Source organism: Podarcis bocagei (genome assembly GCF_964188305.1).
Source record: "Podarcis bocagei genome assembly, chromosome: 4".
Taxonomy (NCBI): domain Eukaryota; kingdom Metazoa; phylum Chordata; class Lepidosauria; order Squamata; family Lacertidae; genus Podarcis; species Podarcis bocagei.
This window is the reverse complement of record NC_138128.1, coordinates 31,120,839-31,142,638: the sequence shown is the minus strand read 5'-3', so window position 1 is coordinate 31,142,638 and position 21,800 is coordinate 31,120,839. Positions and strand designations below refer to the sequence as shown.

The 21,800-nt window shown below is 40.5% G+C and overlaps 1 protein-coding gene across 5 annotated transcripts in view; it reads left to right on the top strand.

The window, feature by feature from the left end:
* NYAP2 (neuronal tyrosine-phosphorylated phosphoinositide-3-kinase adaptor 2) overlaps positions 1-21,800 on the top strand; it is a 152,176-nt gene that overhangs the window by 93,884 nt on the left and 36,492 nt on the right. For all 5 annotated transcript variants that reach the window (XM_081192593.1, XM_081192596.1, XM_081192594.1 and 2 more), the window contains exon 4: positions 6,290-7,387. In XM_081192593.1, the coding sequence (XP_081048719.1) occupies positions 6,290-7,387 (1,098 nt within the window). The remainder of the gene's footprint in view (positions 1-6,289; positions 7,388-21,800) is intronic.

Here is a 21,800-nt window from a genome sequence, read left to right as displayed (position 1 = left end):
CTTCCCACCCCTTGCCTTTTCCTGTAAGACCTATTACAGTCGTTAAGAGTCGTCAAGAGGCTCTCTCAGCTATCTGCCTATCTCCCATTCCCACCACCCTTCTGAGTAACACCCCTCCCCACCTTCTCACTATATAGAAGGATCTGGCAACTTCTGTTTCAGTGTATCTGAAGAAGTGTGCATGCACACGAAAGCTCATACCAAGAACTAACTTAGTTGGTCTTTAAGGTGCTACTGGAAGGAATTTTTTTATTTTGACTATGGCAGACCAACACGGCTACCTATCTACTACTGAAACATATAAATTGCTTTTTCTTTACCAGTCTAGCTGAGTCCCTGGTTTCATGCAGAAGATAAGGCAGTCTGGAGCTCTCAGATTAAGGGCAGAATAACAGTGTTTACCCTTTGTGCCTTTGTTCCCCTTTATTCACATTGCTTGCAAAATCTGCAGGACAAGTTAGTCATGACTAAGTTAAGTTCCATTGATTCAAGCAAACGAAGTCTGGATCCATCCAATATATCATCATTCAAGACTGGCAGACATCTTCATCCATGCTGTATACAGAGCTAAAACTACTTCTGAAACAATCCTCAAAATCAAAGAAACAACCCCAATTTTAGTTTCAAAATAAAGCCCTTTTCAATTTTGAAAAAACAAAACCTTGACATTTGTGGCTTTGATTTCATACTATGGTATCTACATCAGCTGATTTATACCCTTGCAATTCTATTCACAAGGGGTGAACTTCATTGAGCACTGTGGGGTTGAGTTTCAAAGCAACATTCACGAATTTCTGCTGTTAATCAGTCTTCAGCATTTATCGTGGTAGTTAGGCTGTGTTTTTAAATGGCAGACATATACCACTGATACAACTCCAATCATAACTAACCGAAAAGTAGTAGTAGAAATGAGTTATTTGTAGGGATGGAACTTTCTGAAAATCTGTGTTGAGTTCCATGGTTGTATCTAGAGCACAGTGCTAACTCTGTTTCCTCTGTGCGCCCCCCAAATCTTCTCTCCTTGGTCTTGACAAGAAGCAAGTTACTTTTTACCGATTTTGCTAAAAATCCACGCAATTCTATTATGTGCATTATTGTATGCATCATTTTGCATATCATATTGTACACACATAAGCTCCAGGTTTTCTAAAATAACCAGGCAATATACAGACACACACAAGAAGGCATGCTACTGTATATAAAATCTTATATAATATTACAGTCGTACCTTGGAAGTCGAATGGAATCCGTTCTGGAAGTCTGTTTGACTTCCAAAATGTTTGGAAACCAAAGCGTGGCTTCTGATTGGCTACAGGAAGCTCCTGCAGCCAACTGGAAGTCGCGGAAGCCCGTCGGACGTTTGGCTTCCAAAAGAACGTTTGCAATCTGGAACAATCACTTCTGGGTTTGCCGTGTTTGGGAGCCAAAACGTCTGAGTACCAAGGTGTTCAGGATCCAAGGTACAACTGCACTTATAAAATTGTGCTGCAGAAATACAACACTACATGGGTCTTGACTCTTTTATATGTACTATACGTATAATATATTGTTCCTTTTTGCGTACAAGCAGATCAGTGCAAGAGGCGGTCCAATGTGGGCAAAGCTTTATCAGGTTGGAACTGCCAGATTCCTTGTATGAACCCTTTTAAAACATATTCCTCCTCAGTTCCTAGTTATTTGTATATTTTCAGCTTTGACTGTAATGCAAATCAGGAGTTCAATGCAGAGCAAATTAGCCATTTACTCCCATTTGCACACTATAATAGGCTATGCAACATCTGTCCAAGCATAGCCTGATAAACTGTGCAATCCTAGCATGTTTATGCAGACATGGGTCCTGATTAATTTAATGGGACTCACCCTGTAGTAAGCGTGGTACCACAGCCTAATTCTATGTGCTATGTGTGCAGGTGAGATCTCTAAAGAATGGCTTTTTCATTTCAGGGATTTTTGTGGTTTTTTTAAGGCGATGCAGAGAGAAAGGTTGTTCAGCTTTAAAATACCTATTGGCATAGTGTCTTTATAAATGAGGAGGCAGGAGTTTAATTTTCCCGTGCACTTAATGTCATTCTTCTAAGTGGGCTGAATTGCACAGTAAATTAACTCCATATGGAGGTCTCAAAAGCTGGTAAACAGGTGAGGCACAATAGAAAATGACAAACTAGTTGCTGTTGTTGTTTTAATTGCCCTTTCCCCTCACACTCTGAGCAATCATGAAAAGAAATGTCACAACATAATTTCGTATTTCAATCTATTCTTATGCAGGAAAGGAGGTGGTGAGGACAAAGAGCATGCAAAACTTCTAGAATTAAGTGCAGCATGTGGCAAGCATGTCTGAAAGCTCTGCCGATCTTTTGTTCTGCAAAAATACCTCCTTTAAAAAATGTTATACATTATCAGTCTGCTTCTTCAGTTGGGGTGCCATCAGATCTGTTTCAAGAACTGAGCTCTCTAGGTTAGGAACAGGGAACATACTGACGTCCTAATAGTCTTGGTCACCAGCTCCCATCAACCCTGGCTAGCATGGCCAACAGTTAGAAATGATGGGACCAACAAGATCTGAAGGACAACATGTTTCCTATTCCAGTTCTAGGTTTTGGAGCAGACTTGTATATTTACTACCCACAAATACATAAATCTCTTCATGAATATTCTTCTCCCTTTGCCTAAATTTCCATATAAAGTAATAAAATAATTATTAAAATAATTGGCTCTCTCTCTTCCTATACTATAGTGGAGACCTCCATGCATCTTTTTGTTTGTTTGTTTGTTTGTTTGTTTGTTTAGAGCTCCTTTAGCTGGTTACTGGAAAGCTTCAGGTATGACAGCAGACTGTAGTGTATCATTCTCATGGATAAGGATCAGTAAACTGAAGCTTAATCTAGACAGGATGAAGATGCTAACACTAGGAAGGCCTGTCAACTAAGACTGTAGGGGGTTATGCAGTCACTATCACGCCCACCCACATCCTGTCAGGAAAGGTGGGTGAAGCTCACCCTGCATATGCTGTTTTAGAGTCCTGGTATACAGGACTTCATTCCACTCACCCACAAAAAGGATTTGCAGGTAAGAAAACTGGGGTTGCATATCAATGAACCTACCAAATATGGGTGTCAGGAGTATGATTAAAAGATGGAATGTGGAATTGGATTCTGTGAAACTATCTGCAGAACAACAGCATTTTATCCCATAAATACCTGAATTAAAATGGTGGTGTGTGTTTATTTTAAAAATTTCAAAGCCTAGACTGCATCAAATGATCTCAGGTTGGGGTACATCCATCAAAACATCAACATAAAAATACTTCAACAAATTTCTAATGATCCCATGAGAGCAATGAAATAATGGAAACACATGTTGGTAGAAGGTTGGGTTATTGTTAAGGTCGTGAGAGATTTTAATGTATGTGTTTCACTTCAGAGACCAGAAAGTGTATAAAACACGCACACACAAATGTGACAAAAAATCCAGGGTAAACTCAGTTTTGCTTTTATTTAGGCTGTGTGTGTGTGTGTGTGTGTGTGTGTGTGTGTGTGTGTGTAATATGCAACAGCATTAATTTGTGCTTAATGGTGTGGGGATGCATGCATACAACAACATACATGTGTGGCACTGCTAATATGCCTTTTAATTTAGCAATAAAGATGAAAAGTGGGTATGGCAGGTAACAGAAATTTAGAAAAAAATGTGGCTCGGTTCTAGATTAGGTTAGTTGAACTTAGATCCACCTGAAATTAGCATGACAAGTTAATCATGACTTAAATGCAATTGATTTAGTTGGGAGCCAAGTTGAAATCAGTGAGCCTGGATTCAGTCCCGTGAGTGGTCTGGGGAGAGTAGATGTAGATTTATTTGTTTTTGCCCTGGAGTACATGGTCTAAACCAGAAGGTTTCTTCTCGGATCAGTTTTAGTGTCTATAAAAAGACAACAGTGGATGGTGTGGATATCACTGAGTATGGCAATTGGCCAGAATGAGCCATTCATGGGAGTTTGTGTTCTCAGCATGCGTGGAATGTTTTCCTTGTCTGCTAAATGTCACAGTGCTAATGCAATGTTGTGCCTTTTTCTCTTGCACATAGATTGCCAAATAATTCCTTTTCATTGCCTGTGGGATGCTCCCAGATATCACATACACACACACACTATCCATGCCAATAATTAGTTACACGTAAATGTGCAGCAACTGCCTACTTACCATTGCACTTTTTTTTGTTCTGTGATTACTGTAAGCAGAACTTCATTTTCCCAATAATTTCTTTGCTCTTAATATTCTGAGAAGGTAAGGGATTATTCAGGCAGGGCTTGAAATAACAGGAAAGTACACCATAGATCATTTTAAATAAATTGTGTTATGAAATACTTACAGTCCAGACTTTGTGTGGGGTGGCGGGGAGGCAGAGGCTAAAATATATATATATTTTTCTCCGTTGTGAAAACTGCTTCATGCAAACAGTAGCATGAGAGATATAAGAGTCTTGTAAAGGGATAAGAGAGGAGGACCCCTCTTGTAGACATCTATCTTCCATATTATGCATGAGGGTGAAGTCAGCCGACCTTTATGCCACTAATTGTATTTTGTTTTCTGTATATGATATAACATGGCATTCATACACCAGATGAGAAAATGCCAGACGCTTCCGCGGTGCACTTCAAACCATGTTATCTTCCTTTTCTTGACTGCACAGCACAATGCAAAATAGAAAACACAGATAATGCCTGAATTATTGTTGGGGAATTGGAGTGGGGGGGGGGGAGGAAAGAAAAGGACCTTTTCACTGAATGAAAAAAAAGGGAAGACTTGGAAGGAACCTGAAGGTCACTTCATACAATCTCCTGTCCCGGCTCAGGACTTGCCACATCTAATGAAAGCCAACAGCTTAATCCATGCTGCTTATTGTGTAATGGAAAGCAGCATGGACCTGAAGCATATTGTGCTATAGGCACCTGTCAAAGTACATCCAGAGAACTCTAATTTATGGAGCTGGAGGCACTGTTTCCAGTTCCTGAAATCCAGACTGATTGGCACTTGAATCCACCTTGGTTGCTCACCAGTCTACTCACGTGGCCAGGATCATCATGGTCCGCATAGTTGACTCCCTGTGGTGAGCATAAACTGCGGAACAAGCTTCAGGTACACATGGGGAAGCCATGATTGATTCATGTCTTCTTTTTCACATGGAATTTACATATGACAAACAGTGTAGGGGGGAGGGGGAATACCACTAACACATATAGCAGAAATAGACTTAGCATCTAAAAATTAACCAGTGTCTGCCTGTTTCAAATGCATGCTATCTGTCATCACAGCTAAAGATTCTTACATCGTTGTACTAGATGTTGGGTCCCTTCTAACTCTATCATTCTAAGACTCTATGCATATGAATGTATTGTAAAGGCTTCAGTGGAAGTCTAGAAGGCTCAGTGTGTCCCAGGAACTTACCTGTTTTTTACAAATATAAACCCAGGAACAACATATTGGACTGTCTTTGAAACTGCAAATAAAAACATTGCTTTGGGATCATTTGAATAGAAAGGTCAAGGATTTCATACAAATTAATCTCTACAGAATAATCAAGAAAGCAGTTTATGTAAATTTCTATGGTTATCTCAATTTGGTTTTGATTTTTTAAGAAATTTGGTTAAATTCAGCTCCTCCCAATCTAACTGCCATTTATCTAATTGTCATTCTAAAGCTCTGTATCTCCTAAAGCAAGCAGAAAGAAGCTGTTTTAAAGCAGGCTTCCTCAACCTCAGCCCTCCAGATGTTTTGAGACTACAATTCCTATCATCCCTGAGTACTGGTCCTGCTAGCTAGGGATCATGAGAGTTGTAGGCCAAAAACACATGGAGGGCCGAGGTTGAGGAAGCCTGTTTTAAAGGCTACAGAATAAGCTACGGCCAATAAGCATGTCTGCTCATTTCCCCATTCAGTTTAATGGATGTGTACTGTCATATAAGTAGATATAGGATTGCAGCCTTAGGATGTTAAAAGATTAGATCTCTCAAGTTCATCTAAAAATACTTAGGTGATCAGCAAAGGTTACTGCACAACATGAGGCACATTTACATTAGTTATCCTGAAACAATATTATTTTTGAACACTGGAGATTAAATCTAAAATACCAGTGAGCTTCATGAAGTCTGAATGGTGTTTTGTCAAATGTTTGCTTCCATTGCATCATGTAGTTCAGGAGATGTAAAAACAGAGTAGCTAAACTATAGGTGTTTGAAAGGTGGACAATGTTTTGACTAAACATCTGATCGATGTGTATTTTGGTTCCTTTGCAGTGTCGGCCAAACCAAGGCCTCACAGTGATGAATATACAAAGAAGGTTCCTCCCCCTAAGCCGAAACGGAACCCAAACACTCAGCTAAGTGCATCTTTTGATGAGACATACATCAAAAAACATGGCCCCACAAAGTCAACACTAAGCAGGGATACCTCCTTATCACAGGTCAGCAGTCCTGCTCCAGATACTGAGGAAGAAGAACCGGTTTATATCGAAATGGTTGGAAATATACTTAGAGACTTCAAAAAAGATGAGGAGGATCAAAGTGAGGCAGTATATGAGGAAATGAAATACCCCATCTTTGACGATGGAGGCCAAGATTCAAAATGTCCATGTGAGTATGACCATCACAGCTGTTCTTCTCAGTGTGCTACTCCCACAGTGCCTGACCTTGATTTCACCAAGTCCTCAGTGCCATCCACTCCCAAGGGTGTTCTTTGTGATATACCCCCACCATTTCCAAATTTGCTTTCTCATAGACCTCCACTCCTGGTATTTCCACCTGCACCAGTGCAATGCTCCCCAAATTCTGATGAATCTCCTTTAACACCACTGGAAGTCGCAAAGCTTCCTGTGCTAGAAAACGTGTCTTATATCAAGCAGCAAGCTGGAGCTTCTCCATCATCACTGCCACCTCACACTCCAAGTCATCAAAAACTGGAGAAAGACCAAACAGCATCTCATGGAACTAGTACTCCAGGACATTCTTCTTCTCCTCCACATCCTTCTACCTTATACAGAACACAGTCTCCGCATGGCTATCCTAAAAGCCACTCTGCCTCCCCCTCTCCTGTGAATATGGGTCGGTCACTTACCCCCTTAAGTCTCAAAAGACCTCCTCCTTACGATTCTGTACATTCAGGAAGTCTCTCAAGAAGTTCTCCATCAGTGCCTCATTCTACAGCCAGAAATATATTGCAAGAAGGAGGGAAAATGGTAAACACCTCTGTCAATACCTACGGGTCATCATCGCAAAGTAGTTCCCGTTCTAGAACACCTACCAGTCCTCTAGAGGAATTAACCAGCCTTTTTACCTCAGGACGAAGTTTACTGAGGAAATCCTCCAGCGGAAGAAGATCTAAAGAGCCTGCAGAGAGTAAGTGCTTCAAATCACGTATTTACTTATTTTACTCTTTACTGATGATCACTGAGATCAGTGTCATGCCATTGATCAATTTCTAACTGTGCAGTACCTCCATTGATGAACTAGCCTACTGTTGGGATTTCAGGAGTTTGGTGTACTTGGCGCCATGCAACTTACTCATTTGCTTTTTGAGTTCCAGGATTAGTTTAGGACTATTCATATAAGGCCCTTTTCATATCTGAGTTTGTATTTATTTATTATTGATTGATTGGATTTCTATGCCTCCCTTCATCCAAGGGTCACAGGGTGGTTTGCAATACAAAAACACATAGATACTTAGCATATTAACAAACAAAATAATAACCACCACTGAATGATCATCACAGAGTTTTCCTCTCTCAAAGGTCTCCCTTGCGATTCTAAAATGTTTAATGCAATGAAAACCTTTAATGAAAGCCATGAAGGCTAGACAGCTGTATATTTTTTTTAGAAGTATTCTTACCAAGTAAAAGAAAATGCTCAGGTCCCAAAATTGCTCTTTGCTGGTTACTGCCTTGTGGTTAGGCAGGAAGAGCTTAATTTTTGTCAGAAGAATCAGAGGGCACAAAACAGGTGGCGCAATTGACTTCCATCCTTCTCACCACTCACATTATGTTGTCTCTGCTTTGCCTTCAGCATGTCAGAAATGCTTTTGATTCAAGTCCTTGGGAAAATGAATCAAGCGCAGGCAGGGATTGTATTCTAAGCCTTTAGTAGTTTAACGAAGTAAGTGAGCATGATATACTTTCCCCTGCAGGTCCTATAAAACCACTTTATGAGTGAGTCTGAGGTATCTTGAAGCCTGTATAGCCGAGGTGCTTTTATTTGAGAAGGGTTTTATTTTCTAGTCCTGGGGTTTATGTAGCAAGTGGCAATAAATTACGCCTTTGGGGTGGAAGAGCAACACTGAGCACACCCTGGTCTAATGTACTTGATAACTGCATTTATGGTGTTACTTGCAGAAAGAAATGAGCCAGATTGCAGATGTGTGTGAATTGTGTGGATTCACTTTCCGGTCTCCTATAGACAGCACTTCTCTGATCATTGACTGGAATTTGCTTCACTTATATGGAACTTTGGGAGAGTTTAGGAATCTAGGATTGCCTTATACCAGGGCAAACTGTTTGACTATGGAGTCCAGTATTACCTATACTGATCGACAGTGGTTGTCCAGGGTTTCAAACAGAGGCCTATGCCACAATCTACTACCAGATTTGCGTTATCTGGAGATGCCAGGGATTGAACTTGAGATATTCTGAATGCAAAGCATTCAGACTAAACTCTTGTCCTTCACTATCAAAGTATTTGATCTCCCCATTGGGGAATCAAACCCCTTGGTCACTACCATGGCAGAAAAGGATACTGTCCACTATGTTAATAAGGTTTTAGTGGCAGCACCATGGGAATTAATCAATTTATTCTTAGGTATGAGAAAGAGAGGACATACAAACTAAGAGAGCCAACTCCTAGGGGGCCATAGGGGGCTTGGGCCCCTGCAATAAAATATTTGAGGGGGCTGGGGCCCCACAAAGTTGATGGGCATTGCCATTCAAATGGTGAGTGTGCACCATGTCATGTGATCGATTATGTGGGGTGGGGCTTACCTGGGCCCCCCACAATATATTATTATATTTTACTATTTATACCCCTCCCATCAGACTGGGTTTCCCCAGCCACTCTGGGTGGCATTCAACATATATTAAAACATAATAAAACATTAAACATTAAAAAACTTCCCTATACAGGACTGCTTTCAGACAGTTTGGGGGTCAGAAAACTGCATACCCTTCAACATTCATCCAATGAAAATAGGCATGTCCTAAGGAAAAGTGGGACATTCTGGGATAAGATCTACGAATCCAGAACTGTCCCTGGAAAATATGGAAACTTGGAGGGTCTGCTGTATTTGTGTTAGGAAGTAGTGAAGAACAAGCTACCTCAAGACCAAAGCCACAGTTAAACTTTAATTGGTTAGAACTTGGAGCAGTATGAGCAATGATCCAGTTGCAATATGAGAACATTTATCTCATAGTTAGGGTCAACATATTTAGCTGCTACCATGACCAGCACCCTGGGCATGTGGCTGGCAAGCTAGGCCTTGAACTGTGCTGGCCCATATTCAGCTTTTGCAGACTTTTCTGGAATCAGTTGTTTTGTTTTTGTACCTGGAATATCCCTGAATTGCTGGCAGTACCCTGTTTTGCAAATGTATCAATTTTTAATATGATTAGTCACTTTCAACTTCCCGTATATGTCACTTGACAGATAATTAAATTCTATAACACCCAAGATTCACTTTTCATCCAGCAAAAAAAATCTGAAACATTGAAGTTATTGAAATCTTCAGATGCCTAACTAAGTCCTCAAATCTTTTGAAAATGTGAGTGCATAATAATCCTTCCCATCCATAGTTGAGGATAATGACATGAATTTTTGCACAGGGAAGGGAAGGGTTGCAGGCTTTGAGAGACCCCTGCAGGGAAATTAAAGAGAGTTGCATTACAATTATTACTCATCGCAAATTAGGATCTTAGGGATTGTTCAAGAACTGACACAGCACACTAATCATTCTAATGGGTTTTACGGTAAGGTCTGTTTCAAAAAAAATTCTGGTAACAGTAGTATTTGCATAGAAGGGATGATCTGCAAGTGTCCTCGGAAGCAAAATGATGCACAACAGTGTGTGTGTGTGTGTGTGTGTGTGTGTGTGTGAGAGAGAGAGAGAGAGAGAGAGAGAGAGAGAGAGAGAGAGAGAGAGAAATGTAAATATAAATGAACTTGAATTTGATTTCTCAAGCTATCCCTGATACGTATGGCTATGTATCACCTATTTGAACTGTACCACATGAGTTTGACCAAACTGCGGGAGGCAGTGGAAGACAAGAGTGCCTGGCGTGCTCTGGTCCATGGGGTTACGAAGAGTCGGACATGACTAAACAACAGCAAGGCATGTGCAACTGCATGATACACAGACCATACAAGGTGCAAACTAAGAGCACCTGTACATTGGCTTTCAATGAAACTTCTGTCAATATAGAGACTGCTAAAGAGAGAACATCAAGCCAGATGTTCCTGAGGCTGAACAATTCATCAGATGGCATCAGCCCACCCTGATTAATATCAACTGATTAATATTGATTAATATTGAAATTGATTTGTTTGTAATGCAATTTGTTCAGCCACAGGTACAGCTGTGTTTGTAGACCTCTCAGCCAAACACATCATCACTGTGGAGAGAATGTGTTCAACTCCCCAATGACAACAGTTGAAGTTGGGAGCTCCCTGGCTATTTAAGGTGGTATTCGATGAAATAGTTGTGCACATGCAAGAACTGCCAAGAGCACAACAGGACATACACACCTCCTTTCCCAACCCCCCGCTAACCCTAAACCTGCTCCAGAAGGTTGAGAGGAAACCCAGGATAGATTTAGGGTGTGCACAGGTGGAGAACATTCTGTTGACTGATGGAACATTTGCATTAGTGCTACGTTGAATAAAGCCCTAAGACTTCTGTTGTGCTTGTACAGCACTGAACTAGCTCACTCTGCTTTGTAACTTATTGTAAAAATCTTCAGCTTACTAGGTTGGAGTGTCATGCCTCTAACAACACCACTTTAGTAGGGGAAAGGGAAGGGAGCTGGGTGACTTGGTTCCTGATCTGATCTGCCTCTTATTGGCCTTCAACCACCATGCTTCCTGCCTCCTTCTTTGTCCTTTTAATTATTGAGTGGCCCCCATCCCATCCACAAAGTGGGGATAGATGAAGGAATGGGAATGCACATACAATCAGCATATACACCTGGGTTTACCCAAATGCAGATTGATCATTGTATACATGTTCATTTTCTTTGTTCATACCTTCAGCCCGTTTAATTAAGCATTCTGATTTAAGCAAGTTCTCAACAGAAATCCCAGTCTGCATTACAGTGGGAATGAGTCAGAAATAGTCAAGTGGGAAATACTACAAAATGCTAATGATCAACACCACATGCTGGGTAGGCAGATTGCACGACGCTTAAATTGCTGTTGCTGTAATTTGGAAAATAAAGCTGTGCACAGATAAATAGTTGCTACATGTTCAGTAGTTCACACAACTACTGTATGTACTGTAATGTATGTACAAGTGACTTCAACCACCAGTTTGTTCAAGTTCCACCATCTATGCTTTGGGTATGAACATGGGTACAGTCATTCAATCTTTCAGCCACACACAAAGTGGATGCACATGAGGTCTGTGCAGCCTTCAGTAATGGATACAAAAATAATCTGTTTTGGAAAGGCTTCCTCATTGGGAGTCTGATTTTATGTTAGCTTCTCTTTGATGAATTTGGGATCATCATAAAAAAAGACCAATCTGCCTTCATGCTGCAAGAGGACATAGAATCAGTGAAGGGAACCTAATTATGTAACAAATGTAATTTTGGGTTTCTTTTTATTTATTGTTGTTCAAGGCAGCTGCTGTTTGACACTGATGCACACAGACTTTTTTATTTTTCCTCTTTGTTTACTCAACTGCTCAAGCTTGAGTTGCAATTTATCCAACAGATTTCCAGAAGTTACAGTCTCAGCAAGGAATGACTGAAAAGACAACAAATGTCTGCAGTGTGCCAGTGTGAACATGTTGCACGGCTGGTTGGCTTTGCTCTGTTCGTGAGAGTTACAAATAGAAGAGGGACACATTCGGGGCCATGGCAAACAATATATATATTTTTAGGAGGAACTAGCTTACTAAGCCAGAACCTGGGTAGTGCTGTGGGTTAAACCACAGAGCCTAGGACTTGCTGATCAGAAGGTCGGCGGTTCGAATCCCCGCAACGGGGTGAGCTCCTGTTGTTCGGTCCCTGCTCCTGCCAACCTAGCAGTTTGAAAACACGTCAACGTGCAAGTAGATAAATAGGTACCACACCAGCGGGAAGGTAAACGGCGTTTCCGTGCGCTGCCCTGGTTCACCAGAAGCGGCTTAGTCATGCTGGCCACATGACCCGGAAGTTGTATGCCGGCTCCCTAGGCCAATAAAGCAAGATGAGCGCCACAACCCCAGAGTTGATCACGACTGGACCTAATGGTCAGGGGTCCCTTTACCTTACCTAACTTACTAAGCATACTAAGCAAATGGTACTAGCAACTAAAGCTTGGAAGTGTAAGGCACTTATCGATGTGGATTATAGGATACAGGTGATGTTCAGAGGGAGGGAGTTGTATCATTGATTTCCTCCCTTATTAAATCTTTCCTATGTTCCAGCACACACAAAAACGCCGGGGGGGGGGGGGTTGCAAACACTTTGTAGAAAGGACTGTAACTGATTGACATAGCATATGGTTTGCACCCGAAAGGTCCCAAGTTCAGTCCCTGGCATCTGATCAAAAACAGATATTGGGAGCAAGATTCCTTCCAGAGAGTCTTCTAATTGGCAATATTCAGCTGGATGGACCAAACAATCTGCTTGGTATGAGGCAGCTTCATGTTTTATCTCACCCAACCAGTTTGTTTCTCAGACACAGTGAGAATGAGAAGTTCCTGACCATCCACATTCAGCATCAGCTCAAGAACTGGGGCATGGGAAGCTCTAGTCAATGTGTTGTTACTGGGAACCTGTTCTGGAATGGGTCCACTCCCTTGAAATCATCACCATTGCTTATTCAGTTGCCTTATTCCTTTAGAGGCAGTCTATAGCAGTGTACAAAAGGTTAGAGAAGGTGATTGAATAGGCAGCAACATTGAAAAGGGTAAGGGGCTTGTCCTGTCTTGCTCTGGCTAGGCTCTGAGCTCTAGGGAAATGAAATACTATTGTGGCACTTCTTAATCAGGTAGCATAGTGGCCAGTGAAGCATGGTCTCTTAGGTCACATTAATCAAGGTTAGGTTTCAATAGGTAAAGTGAACGTAAACTTGAACAAAGAAAATGTCAAGGCCAGCAAGCCAAGACTCTGCTGGTTGGAGAATCATATAAACTAGGGGCAGAACTTATCAGTCCTATGGACAGATCACAGGTTGAAGCTGCTCATCTGTAGTAAGAGTTGGGAGCAAACACTTTCTGAGATCTTAGACAAGGCTCAGGCATGAGGCAAGTTACGGGTCAGGCTTAGTGGAGTGCTCAGGCTCTGCTATGGGACACAGAGCTCTGCCATTGCTGAAGCAACAAACTGATCCCTATATAGCACTAGTAGCCCTAGCTGCACGGGACGGTGCTTCTTCACTTAAAGGGGCCCAACTTGCTTGAGTTGTCTCCTATTGTAACTGTGTGGCTGAGCTCTGCTATCACTGGGATTTCTACAATGGAGTCTTCCAAGTCCAAGGACAGCGATGTCACATCGTGAGGCTGGAGGGATACTAACCACACAGGCTTGTCTAGTGAAAGTGCTTCTGGGGCTGGAAAGTCTTCCAAGGTTGGCTCTGCATTCCTTTCCCCTTCAATTTCAGAGTCCTCAGCCTCTTCTCCTAAAGAATGGGAATCTGAGTCCGGGTTCATGACGAAAGGGCTGTTGCCTTATTCAGAAAAGTTTGGCTTTTACAATGAGTGGGTTACGAGGAGAGAGTCCTTTGAATGTGATGAGTCTGAAAATGTAATCTGTTCTGGTCCAGAAGGATGCAGTAGATGGGATGAAAACTTATCATCCAGTTCCTGTTGCCAGTTCTGACCACATGAATTGGTTCATATATATGGCCTGAATCTATTATTTATTTGTTTGTTGAATTTCTAGACTGCCCTTTCACCTGAGAATCAAAGGTTGGTTTACAGTATAATCTACAGAATTGTGTAATGAATTCTATGTACAAAAAGAGGTTTGAAACTTGTGTATGTTTAGGATTAGCTACCTATCCCTCATGGGAAACCTCTTCTGATATGGAGGGGGCTTTTCGTTTTTTTTTATATATAATTTTTTATTGCGTTTCTTTCCATAGGTGAACAAATTTGTTTGGACAACAATATACAAGAAACATTTTCCATATATATAAAAAAAAAACATAGAAAAAAGAAACGATCATTATAAAATTTTTTCGACAACTTTTTGGACCTCCTCGCATCCTCTCAGCATTGCGTTCATCATTCTAACCAATTCAGCAATTTATTATCTTATTTCTCGACTTATTATACCTTTGTATTTATTATGTTACCAGTTTCAAAAATTTGTAATTTAATTTTAACACTCTTAATAAACATAATATTTTGTTTCTAATTTGTCTCATTTTTTCCCATCAATACTTACTTTATCATTTACTTGAAATAAATTGCAGAAGCATAACGTTTCTTAATCGTGCACAGTCTTAGCACTCAAACAACTTATAATGTTTTTGCAAATAGTCCTTAAATTTTTTCCAGTCCTCCTCCATTGTTTCTTCGCTCAGATCTCGAATTCTGCCGGTCATTTCTGCCAACTCCATGTAGTCCATCAGCTGCGTCTGCCAGTCCTCCAGTGTGGGTAAATCTGGTGTCTTCCAGAACTTTGCGATAAGAATCCTAGCTGCTGTGGTTGCATACATAAACAAGGTTCTGTCCTTCTTTGGCACCTTCCGGTCCACCATGCCCAATAGAAAGGCCTCTGGTTTCTTAGAAAAGGTATATCTGAATACCTTTTTCAACTCATTATGTATCATTTCCCAAAAGGCCTTTACTTTCGGGCAGGTCCACCAGAGGTGAAAGAATGTCCCTTCTGCCTCCTTGCATTTCCAACACTTATTATCAGAAAGATGGTATATTTTAGCCAACTTGACTGGGGTCATGTACCACCGGTATACCATTTTCATAATGTTCTCTTTCAAGGCACTACATGCCGTGAATTTCATACCGGTGTTCCATAACCTTTCCCAGTCCTCAGACATAATGTTGTGTCCTACATCCTGTGCCCATTTTATCATAGCAGATTTAACTGTCTCATCCTGGGTGTTCCATTTAAGCAGCAAGTCATACATCCTCGAAAGTACCTTAGTCTTTGGTTCTAGTAACTCCGTCTCCAGTTTCGATTTCTCCAACTGGAAACCCACTTTTTTGTCCATTTTGAATACCTCTTGAATTTGAGCATAGTGTAACCAATCTCGCACCTTACCTTTTAATTTGTCCTGGCTTTGGAGCTTCCAATTGTCTCCAACTCTTTCAATCAGTTCCCAATATTTTGGCCAATAGGCCTCCATATTGGGCTTTTTTTTAGAAATCTTGGCTTCCACAGGTGATAACCACCTCGGGGTCTTGTTTTCTAATAAATCCTTATACTTCATCCAGACGGCAAAAATTGATTTTCTGACAATATGGTTTTTGAACAATTTATGAACCTTCGCCTTGTCATACCACAAGTATGCATGCCAGCCATACACATTATCAAACCCCTCCAGATCTAGGACATCGGTGTTTTCCAACAGGAACCAATCCTTCAACCAGCAGAAGGCTGCAGCTTCATAATACAACCTTAAGTCCGGCAGGGCAAACCCCCCTCTTTCTTTTGAGTCGGTTAGTATTTTAAATTTTATTCGGGGCTTTTTGCCCTGCCAGACAAACTTAGAAATATCCTTCTGCCATTTTCCAAAACATTCCATTCTGTCCACGACCTGAAGGGTTTGAAATAAAAATAGCATTTTTGGCAAAACACACATCTTTATAGCTGCGATTCGGCCTGACAAGGTAAGTTTCAATCTTGACCAAATATCCAGATCCTTTTTAATTTCCAACCAACATTTTTCATAGTTATCTTTAAAAAGATTTAAATTTTTGGTGGACAAGTATACCCCCAGGTATTTCACTTTTTTGACCACACTTAGCTCTGTCTCTTTCTGATACCCCTCTATCTCTGTAGGTGTCAAATTTTTGACCAAAACCTTAGTTTTTTGTTTGTTTAACTTGAATCCCGCCACCCGACCAAACTCCAGGATAAGTTCCAAAACTCTTTTTGTGCTAGATACTGGCTCCTGTACTGTCAAGACTAGGTCATCTGCAAAGGCTTTCAGTTTGTATTGTTTCGCTCCGACCTCTATACCTTGCACCAACTGGTCCTCCCTAATCATATTCAGCAATACCTCCAGAACAGAGATAAATAGCAGAGGGGATAAAGGGCACCCCTGTCGTGTCCCTTTTTCAATTAGAAGTTCATCCGACACCACATTGTTCACTATCAACTTGGCTTTTTGCTCTGAATAAATTGCTTCTAGTCCATTTTCAAACCCCCGTCCCACTCCCATCCCCTTCAAGTTTTTCTTCATAAACATCCAAGAAATGTTGTCAAATGCTTTCTCCGCATCAATAAAGATTAAGGCAGCCCTTGTGTTTCTAATTCTCAACAACTCCAATATATCAATAATGTTCCTGGTGTTATCAGACATGTGTCTACCAGGGAGAAAGCCTGCTTGGTCCTTGTGAATTACTTCGTTTAAAACGTTTTTAAGTCTACTTGCTAAAATGTCTGCAAATATTTTGTAATCCACATTCAGGAGTGAGATGGGACGGTAGTTCTTGAGCTGAGTCTTTTCCTTCTCTGACTTAGGAATCAATGTGATGAATGCTTCTTTCCACGTTTCCGGAGCCCTTCTCCCCTCCATAATCTGGTTGCAAACCTCCAGCAACGGTTGTATCAAACAATCCTTCAGAGTCTTATAATATTTGGAGGTGAGACCATCTGGGCCTGGAGATTTGCCAAGTTGCATATTTTGGATGGCACCTTCAATTTCCTGTTGAGTTATTTTACTGTTGAGAATTGATCTTTTATCTTGACTTATTTTAGATAGTCCATTTGTCCTCAAGAATTGGTCTATTTCCGATTCTTTCTGAGGCCCCTGTGCATAAAGTTCCTTGAAGTATCTGTGGAAGCACTTTCTTATTTCTTCTGGTTTCTGAACTATTTTTCCTTGAATCTCCAGGTTTGTAACTGTGTTTAACTTTTGTCTTTTTTTCAATTGCCAAGCTAACAACTTTCCACATTTATTTGCTGATTCAAACGATCTTTGCTTCATTTGTTTAATTTTCCACTCAATCTCTTGATTAATCAATTTCGAATATTGTGCTTGATGGAATTTAATCTCTCTTAGCACCTCTTTTGACTTCGGATTAGTTCTCAACTTTTTCTCTCCTTCACTTATTTTCTCTAGAATTTTTTCCTTTTTTCCATTCCAAAATTTTTTCTTTATTGTATTCTGTTGTATCAGAAACCCTCTCATTACAGCTTTGCTTGCGTCCCAGATTATTCTTTTCTCCACCGTAGTGTTCAAATTTATTTCAAAGTAGTCCTTTAGCGTTTTTTGGGCCTTCTTAACAATCTCTTGATCTCTTAGCAAGGTGTCATTCATTCGAAGTACAATGGTACCTTGGTTCCTGAACAGCTTAGTTGATGAACAAATCAGCTCCCGAACTCCGCAAACCTGGAAGTAAGTGTTCCAGTTTGCGAATGTTTTATGGAAGCCGAACATCCGTTCCAGCTGTCGGCATTGTTTCTGGTGCCAATCAGCCAATTAGAAGGCGTGCCTTGGTTTTCAAACGTTTTGGAAGTTGAATGGACTTCCAGAACGGACTGAGTTCGAGAACCAAGGTACCACTGTAGTTTGTGAAAAGGCATGACATTCATTGGTGGGAAGAAAGTCAACAGTTTCACTGGGCAGCAGGCATAGCCAAGCCTTTGGACAATCTTCAAGCTATGCTTTGAATCCCAGCCTACTGTATATATTTCTACTGCAGTCAACATCAGGTTTCATTGACTGAGCATTTACCTTGTAAGATACAAATCTGTCACAGCAGTTGCAGAATACCTTTATACAAAATTGCAAGAGATGCATTGGGAAATGTGAGTTCAAGATTCCATTTCATGCCTATTGAATAACAGATTTATCTCCAAGAATAATAATATTAATAAAAAATAAATAGCCCTAAAATGTCTGGTCTTGGACAATAAGGTCCATAATACACTTATTTTAGTTACAATAAATGTAGTCATATATCTCTATACATTTTCTGAAGAAATTATATCCATTCATAGAACAGAGGTCTGTTCTCTCTGATTTCAAAATTGAATAATACTTTATATTTGTAGCTGCAGATTTTAATATGTAGCATTTTTAAAACTAGAATATGCATCTAAATGCTACAGAATAATGTATTTGATTTGCAGCTGGCATGCCAATCCCTGCCAATTTGCTAATGAATGCAGAGATTTTTCAATATTACAATCAAAGTACATTACATATGAAAGAGCTCCTATAGACGTTCCCTTACAATGGCCATTTAAAATGTATTGTGCACATATGTGCCAAGGCAATCCACCAGAAAGTTAAGTGCACTTACGTCCTTTGACTCAACTATATTTTTTTTGGAGCGTGGCCCATATGATCTAAATAACGGTAAGATGGTGGCGGCAGCAGCGAGGGCAAGTGAAAAGATGGCGGTGGCAGCTGGCAGTGACTACAGGGTGGGAAATCAAAGGATCTATTCAAAGGTTGGTTCCCAGAATCAAATCAACTTGATTAGGACTCATTCAGGTCTTAGCTGAAGCTGTATGTGCAATGCATGTAGATTAGTGTGAAATGCAGGGTGCAAAATAGGAGCTTTTGGAATGGGTAAGAAACTATTTGCAGGGAGAAAGACCATGTGTCTATTGTCAAGGAAACCAAAGTGATGCTCCTTGATCTAGCCCAGTTGTATAAAATGAGTAAGTTGGAGCAGAATGGAGGTGTGCATTTAGATGTGCATCCCTTTAAAAGTACAGGCATGTGGGTGAACATCATCTGCATTCAGATGCATAGTCAGATGTGGGGGTCATCCATCTGAGCCCCCCAAGTAGTTCTCAAATATGGTTCCCAAGCAGAATTCCACACTGAGAAACAACAACAAAATTCTTTTTTGCTTTTGAAAACTGATCCTTAAGAAACTTGGGGCTGATTCTCATAAGTGTAGTGTGCATGGAAAAGTCATCGTATTGATGCATTTCTAAAAAATAAAAGTAAAAAGAATAATTTGTAAACCAGCTTTCATTTAAAAGAATTGTAGTGCAAATAAACAAATGGCAAATAAGGACGTATAGCAATGCATATCATGTCAGTAGAACATCTGTATCAGTTGCACTAACAATCAATGTCAGGAGATAGTATTAATAGTCAGGAAATTGGGGTGCCATATTCTGAAGAGCGAAAAAGAGGGACACATCTGTCAACTTCTACTTTTAACAATGGGTCACTATGACGACTCTACCCATGAAAAAAAGGATGTTTCAAAGCATGTTTTTAATGGTTGCTGGATGTACCCAACATTTGGTGCTGAACTGATGTCTGTGGGGCAATCTTTCCACAAAGCCTATATTACCTAAATAAATAAAAAATTGATTTTATATATATTCAAGGTGCTACAGCCAGGACATCATGAATCATGATACTGACATAACGGCCAGTATTTATCAGACTGCTTTATCATTCCAAAACCCATCAGCAAGAAAATATGGTGATTTCCCAGGTACTGGATAGTTGTATAAATCAGCTCCCAGGGGGACGACTCAGAAACCATTCAGTGAATGGGTTCAAAGCCATTCAGTGTGCTAAATTTTCACCATGGGTCAGTGTGACCTTGTTTTGCAGCGCTGCTCAAAAGTCCCTTTCATATTAGTAACATAGTTTGGCAAAACTGGCTCTCATTATCTCTCTAAATAAATAAAAAAATTGCTTTCTGCAAAGGTGATTTATGATTTATTTAGATTTATAACAGACAGGGGACAAAGATGAATGAATAATACATGCATTGTTATCTGATACATTTTGGATTACTTATAGAAGACTAGCTGAGATTTGCCCTCGTTCCTTCGATTGCGCTTTTTCTGCCACCTAAAAAGAGATCTTTACTGTTTGTCACTCAGCATTATAACAGCCAGGCTCCAGAATTAATATGTGCTTAGGAGGCATGTGAGACTGACTAGGTAGAGTACATTCATTTCAATGAGAGAGTTTTTAGATTAAGCAATTCCGCAGCTTTGATTTATCAGCTTGCTTTTGTTTTAAGCTGTAGCTTATTAAATGGAATTCACAGTTTGCACAGAGCCTACATGCCCTCTCCTGCCAGACTCTGCCTCTCGCATTTAAAAGCCTAGTAAACACGGAGGGATGCAACAGGTTGAGGTGCCTGAGGAATTCCTTCCCTATGAATTCCAGTGGGAAGTGATGTGACCTGCACGTGTCAGTTGGAATGTACTTATTATTCAGATTTCTCCATATATATTCAGATTTCTGCATATATAAAAAATACATATAAAATATGTATTTTGTGATGCAACACACCCTAAAATACACGTTGGTATCCAATGCTATGCAACAGGACTTCCATTCCCTCTTCTGCTCCTGCCCCTCAACCCACAAATTTGCTCCAGAGCTTATTTTGAGGGTGCTGGGGCGGGTGGCAGGGACAGTAGAGGAAGTTCCATTGCATGCATCGAAGTGCTTTGCACCAGCAGAGCTGCAATGGTGGAATTTGCACTGATGTGATATAATTTGCACTGCTCTGTTAGAATTCCTGCTCCATGATTGCAGTCATGGGATTGTTGTCTATCACATGACAGTGTATGTTTTGACTCCACAGAGTGGGAAGTGACAGGATGTTTGTGTTACTGTGTTCTATGAAGTGGGACTATTGTCCTTGTTCTTTCTCTTTGCTGTCTGATGCTAGTGAGAGGGGGAGACATGTTGCAGTGCTCTGTGTGTGTTTATATGTAAATAAAGTAGATTAGCCAAAATGCTGAGTTGCTAAGGTCTGTTATGCAAGCTGCGAAGACTCTGCGGATCCCTAAGTGTACCGATGTCTGTTGGCATCGGTCGCTGTGATGTTCAGGCTGAAGAAAGCTTTTGAGGCTCCCAAATGATCGACCAGGAGGGAGAGAACATGCCAGTCGGGCATGTGTCTCTACCAGGGTCCTACTCGAGTGTAGGACGAGCTCCTGACATGCTCTAGTCACTGCAGCTGAGCTGAAACTTTATTATTACTCACAAAACTTTATCTGTGCTGATATGTGTGGCAAGCACAGCCCCAATTTGTTTGCAGAGGTGTGATGAATTGGACCACAGAAAAGAAGGCAACCTTTGCTTCAGATGTTGTGGGAGATTTCAGAGAGCGGGCACACCAAATTATCTTTTCATATTCATCAAAGAATATTAAATCCGGGGGAGAAGTTCACCACTGCACATCCAGACAATGGAAAGGTCTCCTGAATGATGCTCTCTGAAAATGTAATTTCCCTTGGTTTATGTTTTTTTCCTCCTTCTTATAGGGTTTGGAAAATAGCAATGTTTTAAAAGTTGTGCTTTTGTGTTGCTGATAAATATCATCCAATAACAATGTTCTTTAGGCAAAGAATGGACCGTGTGAGATGGCAGACTGATCCAGACTGTTTCATTTCTTTTAGCTTTATTAGTTTTTAGATAACCACAAAAATGAAGC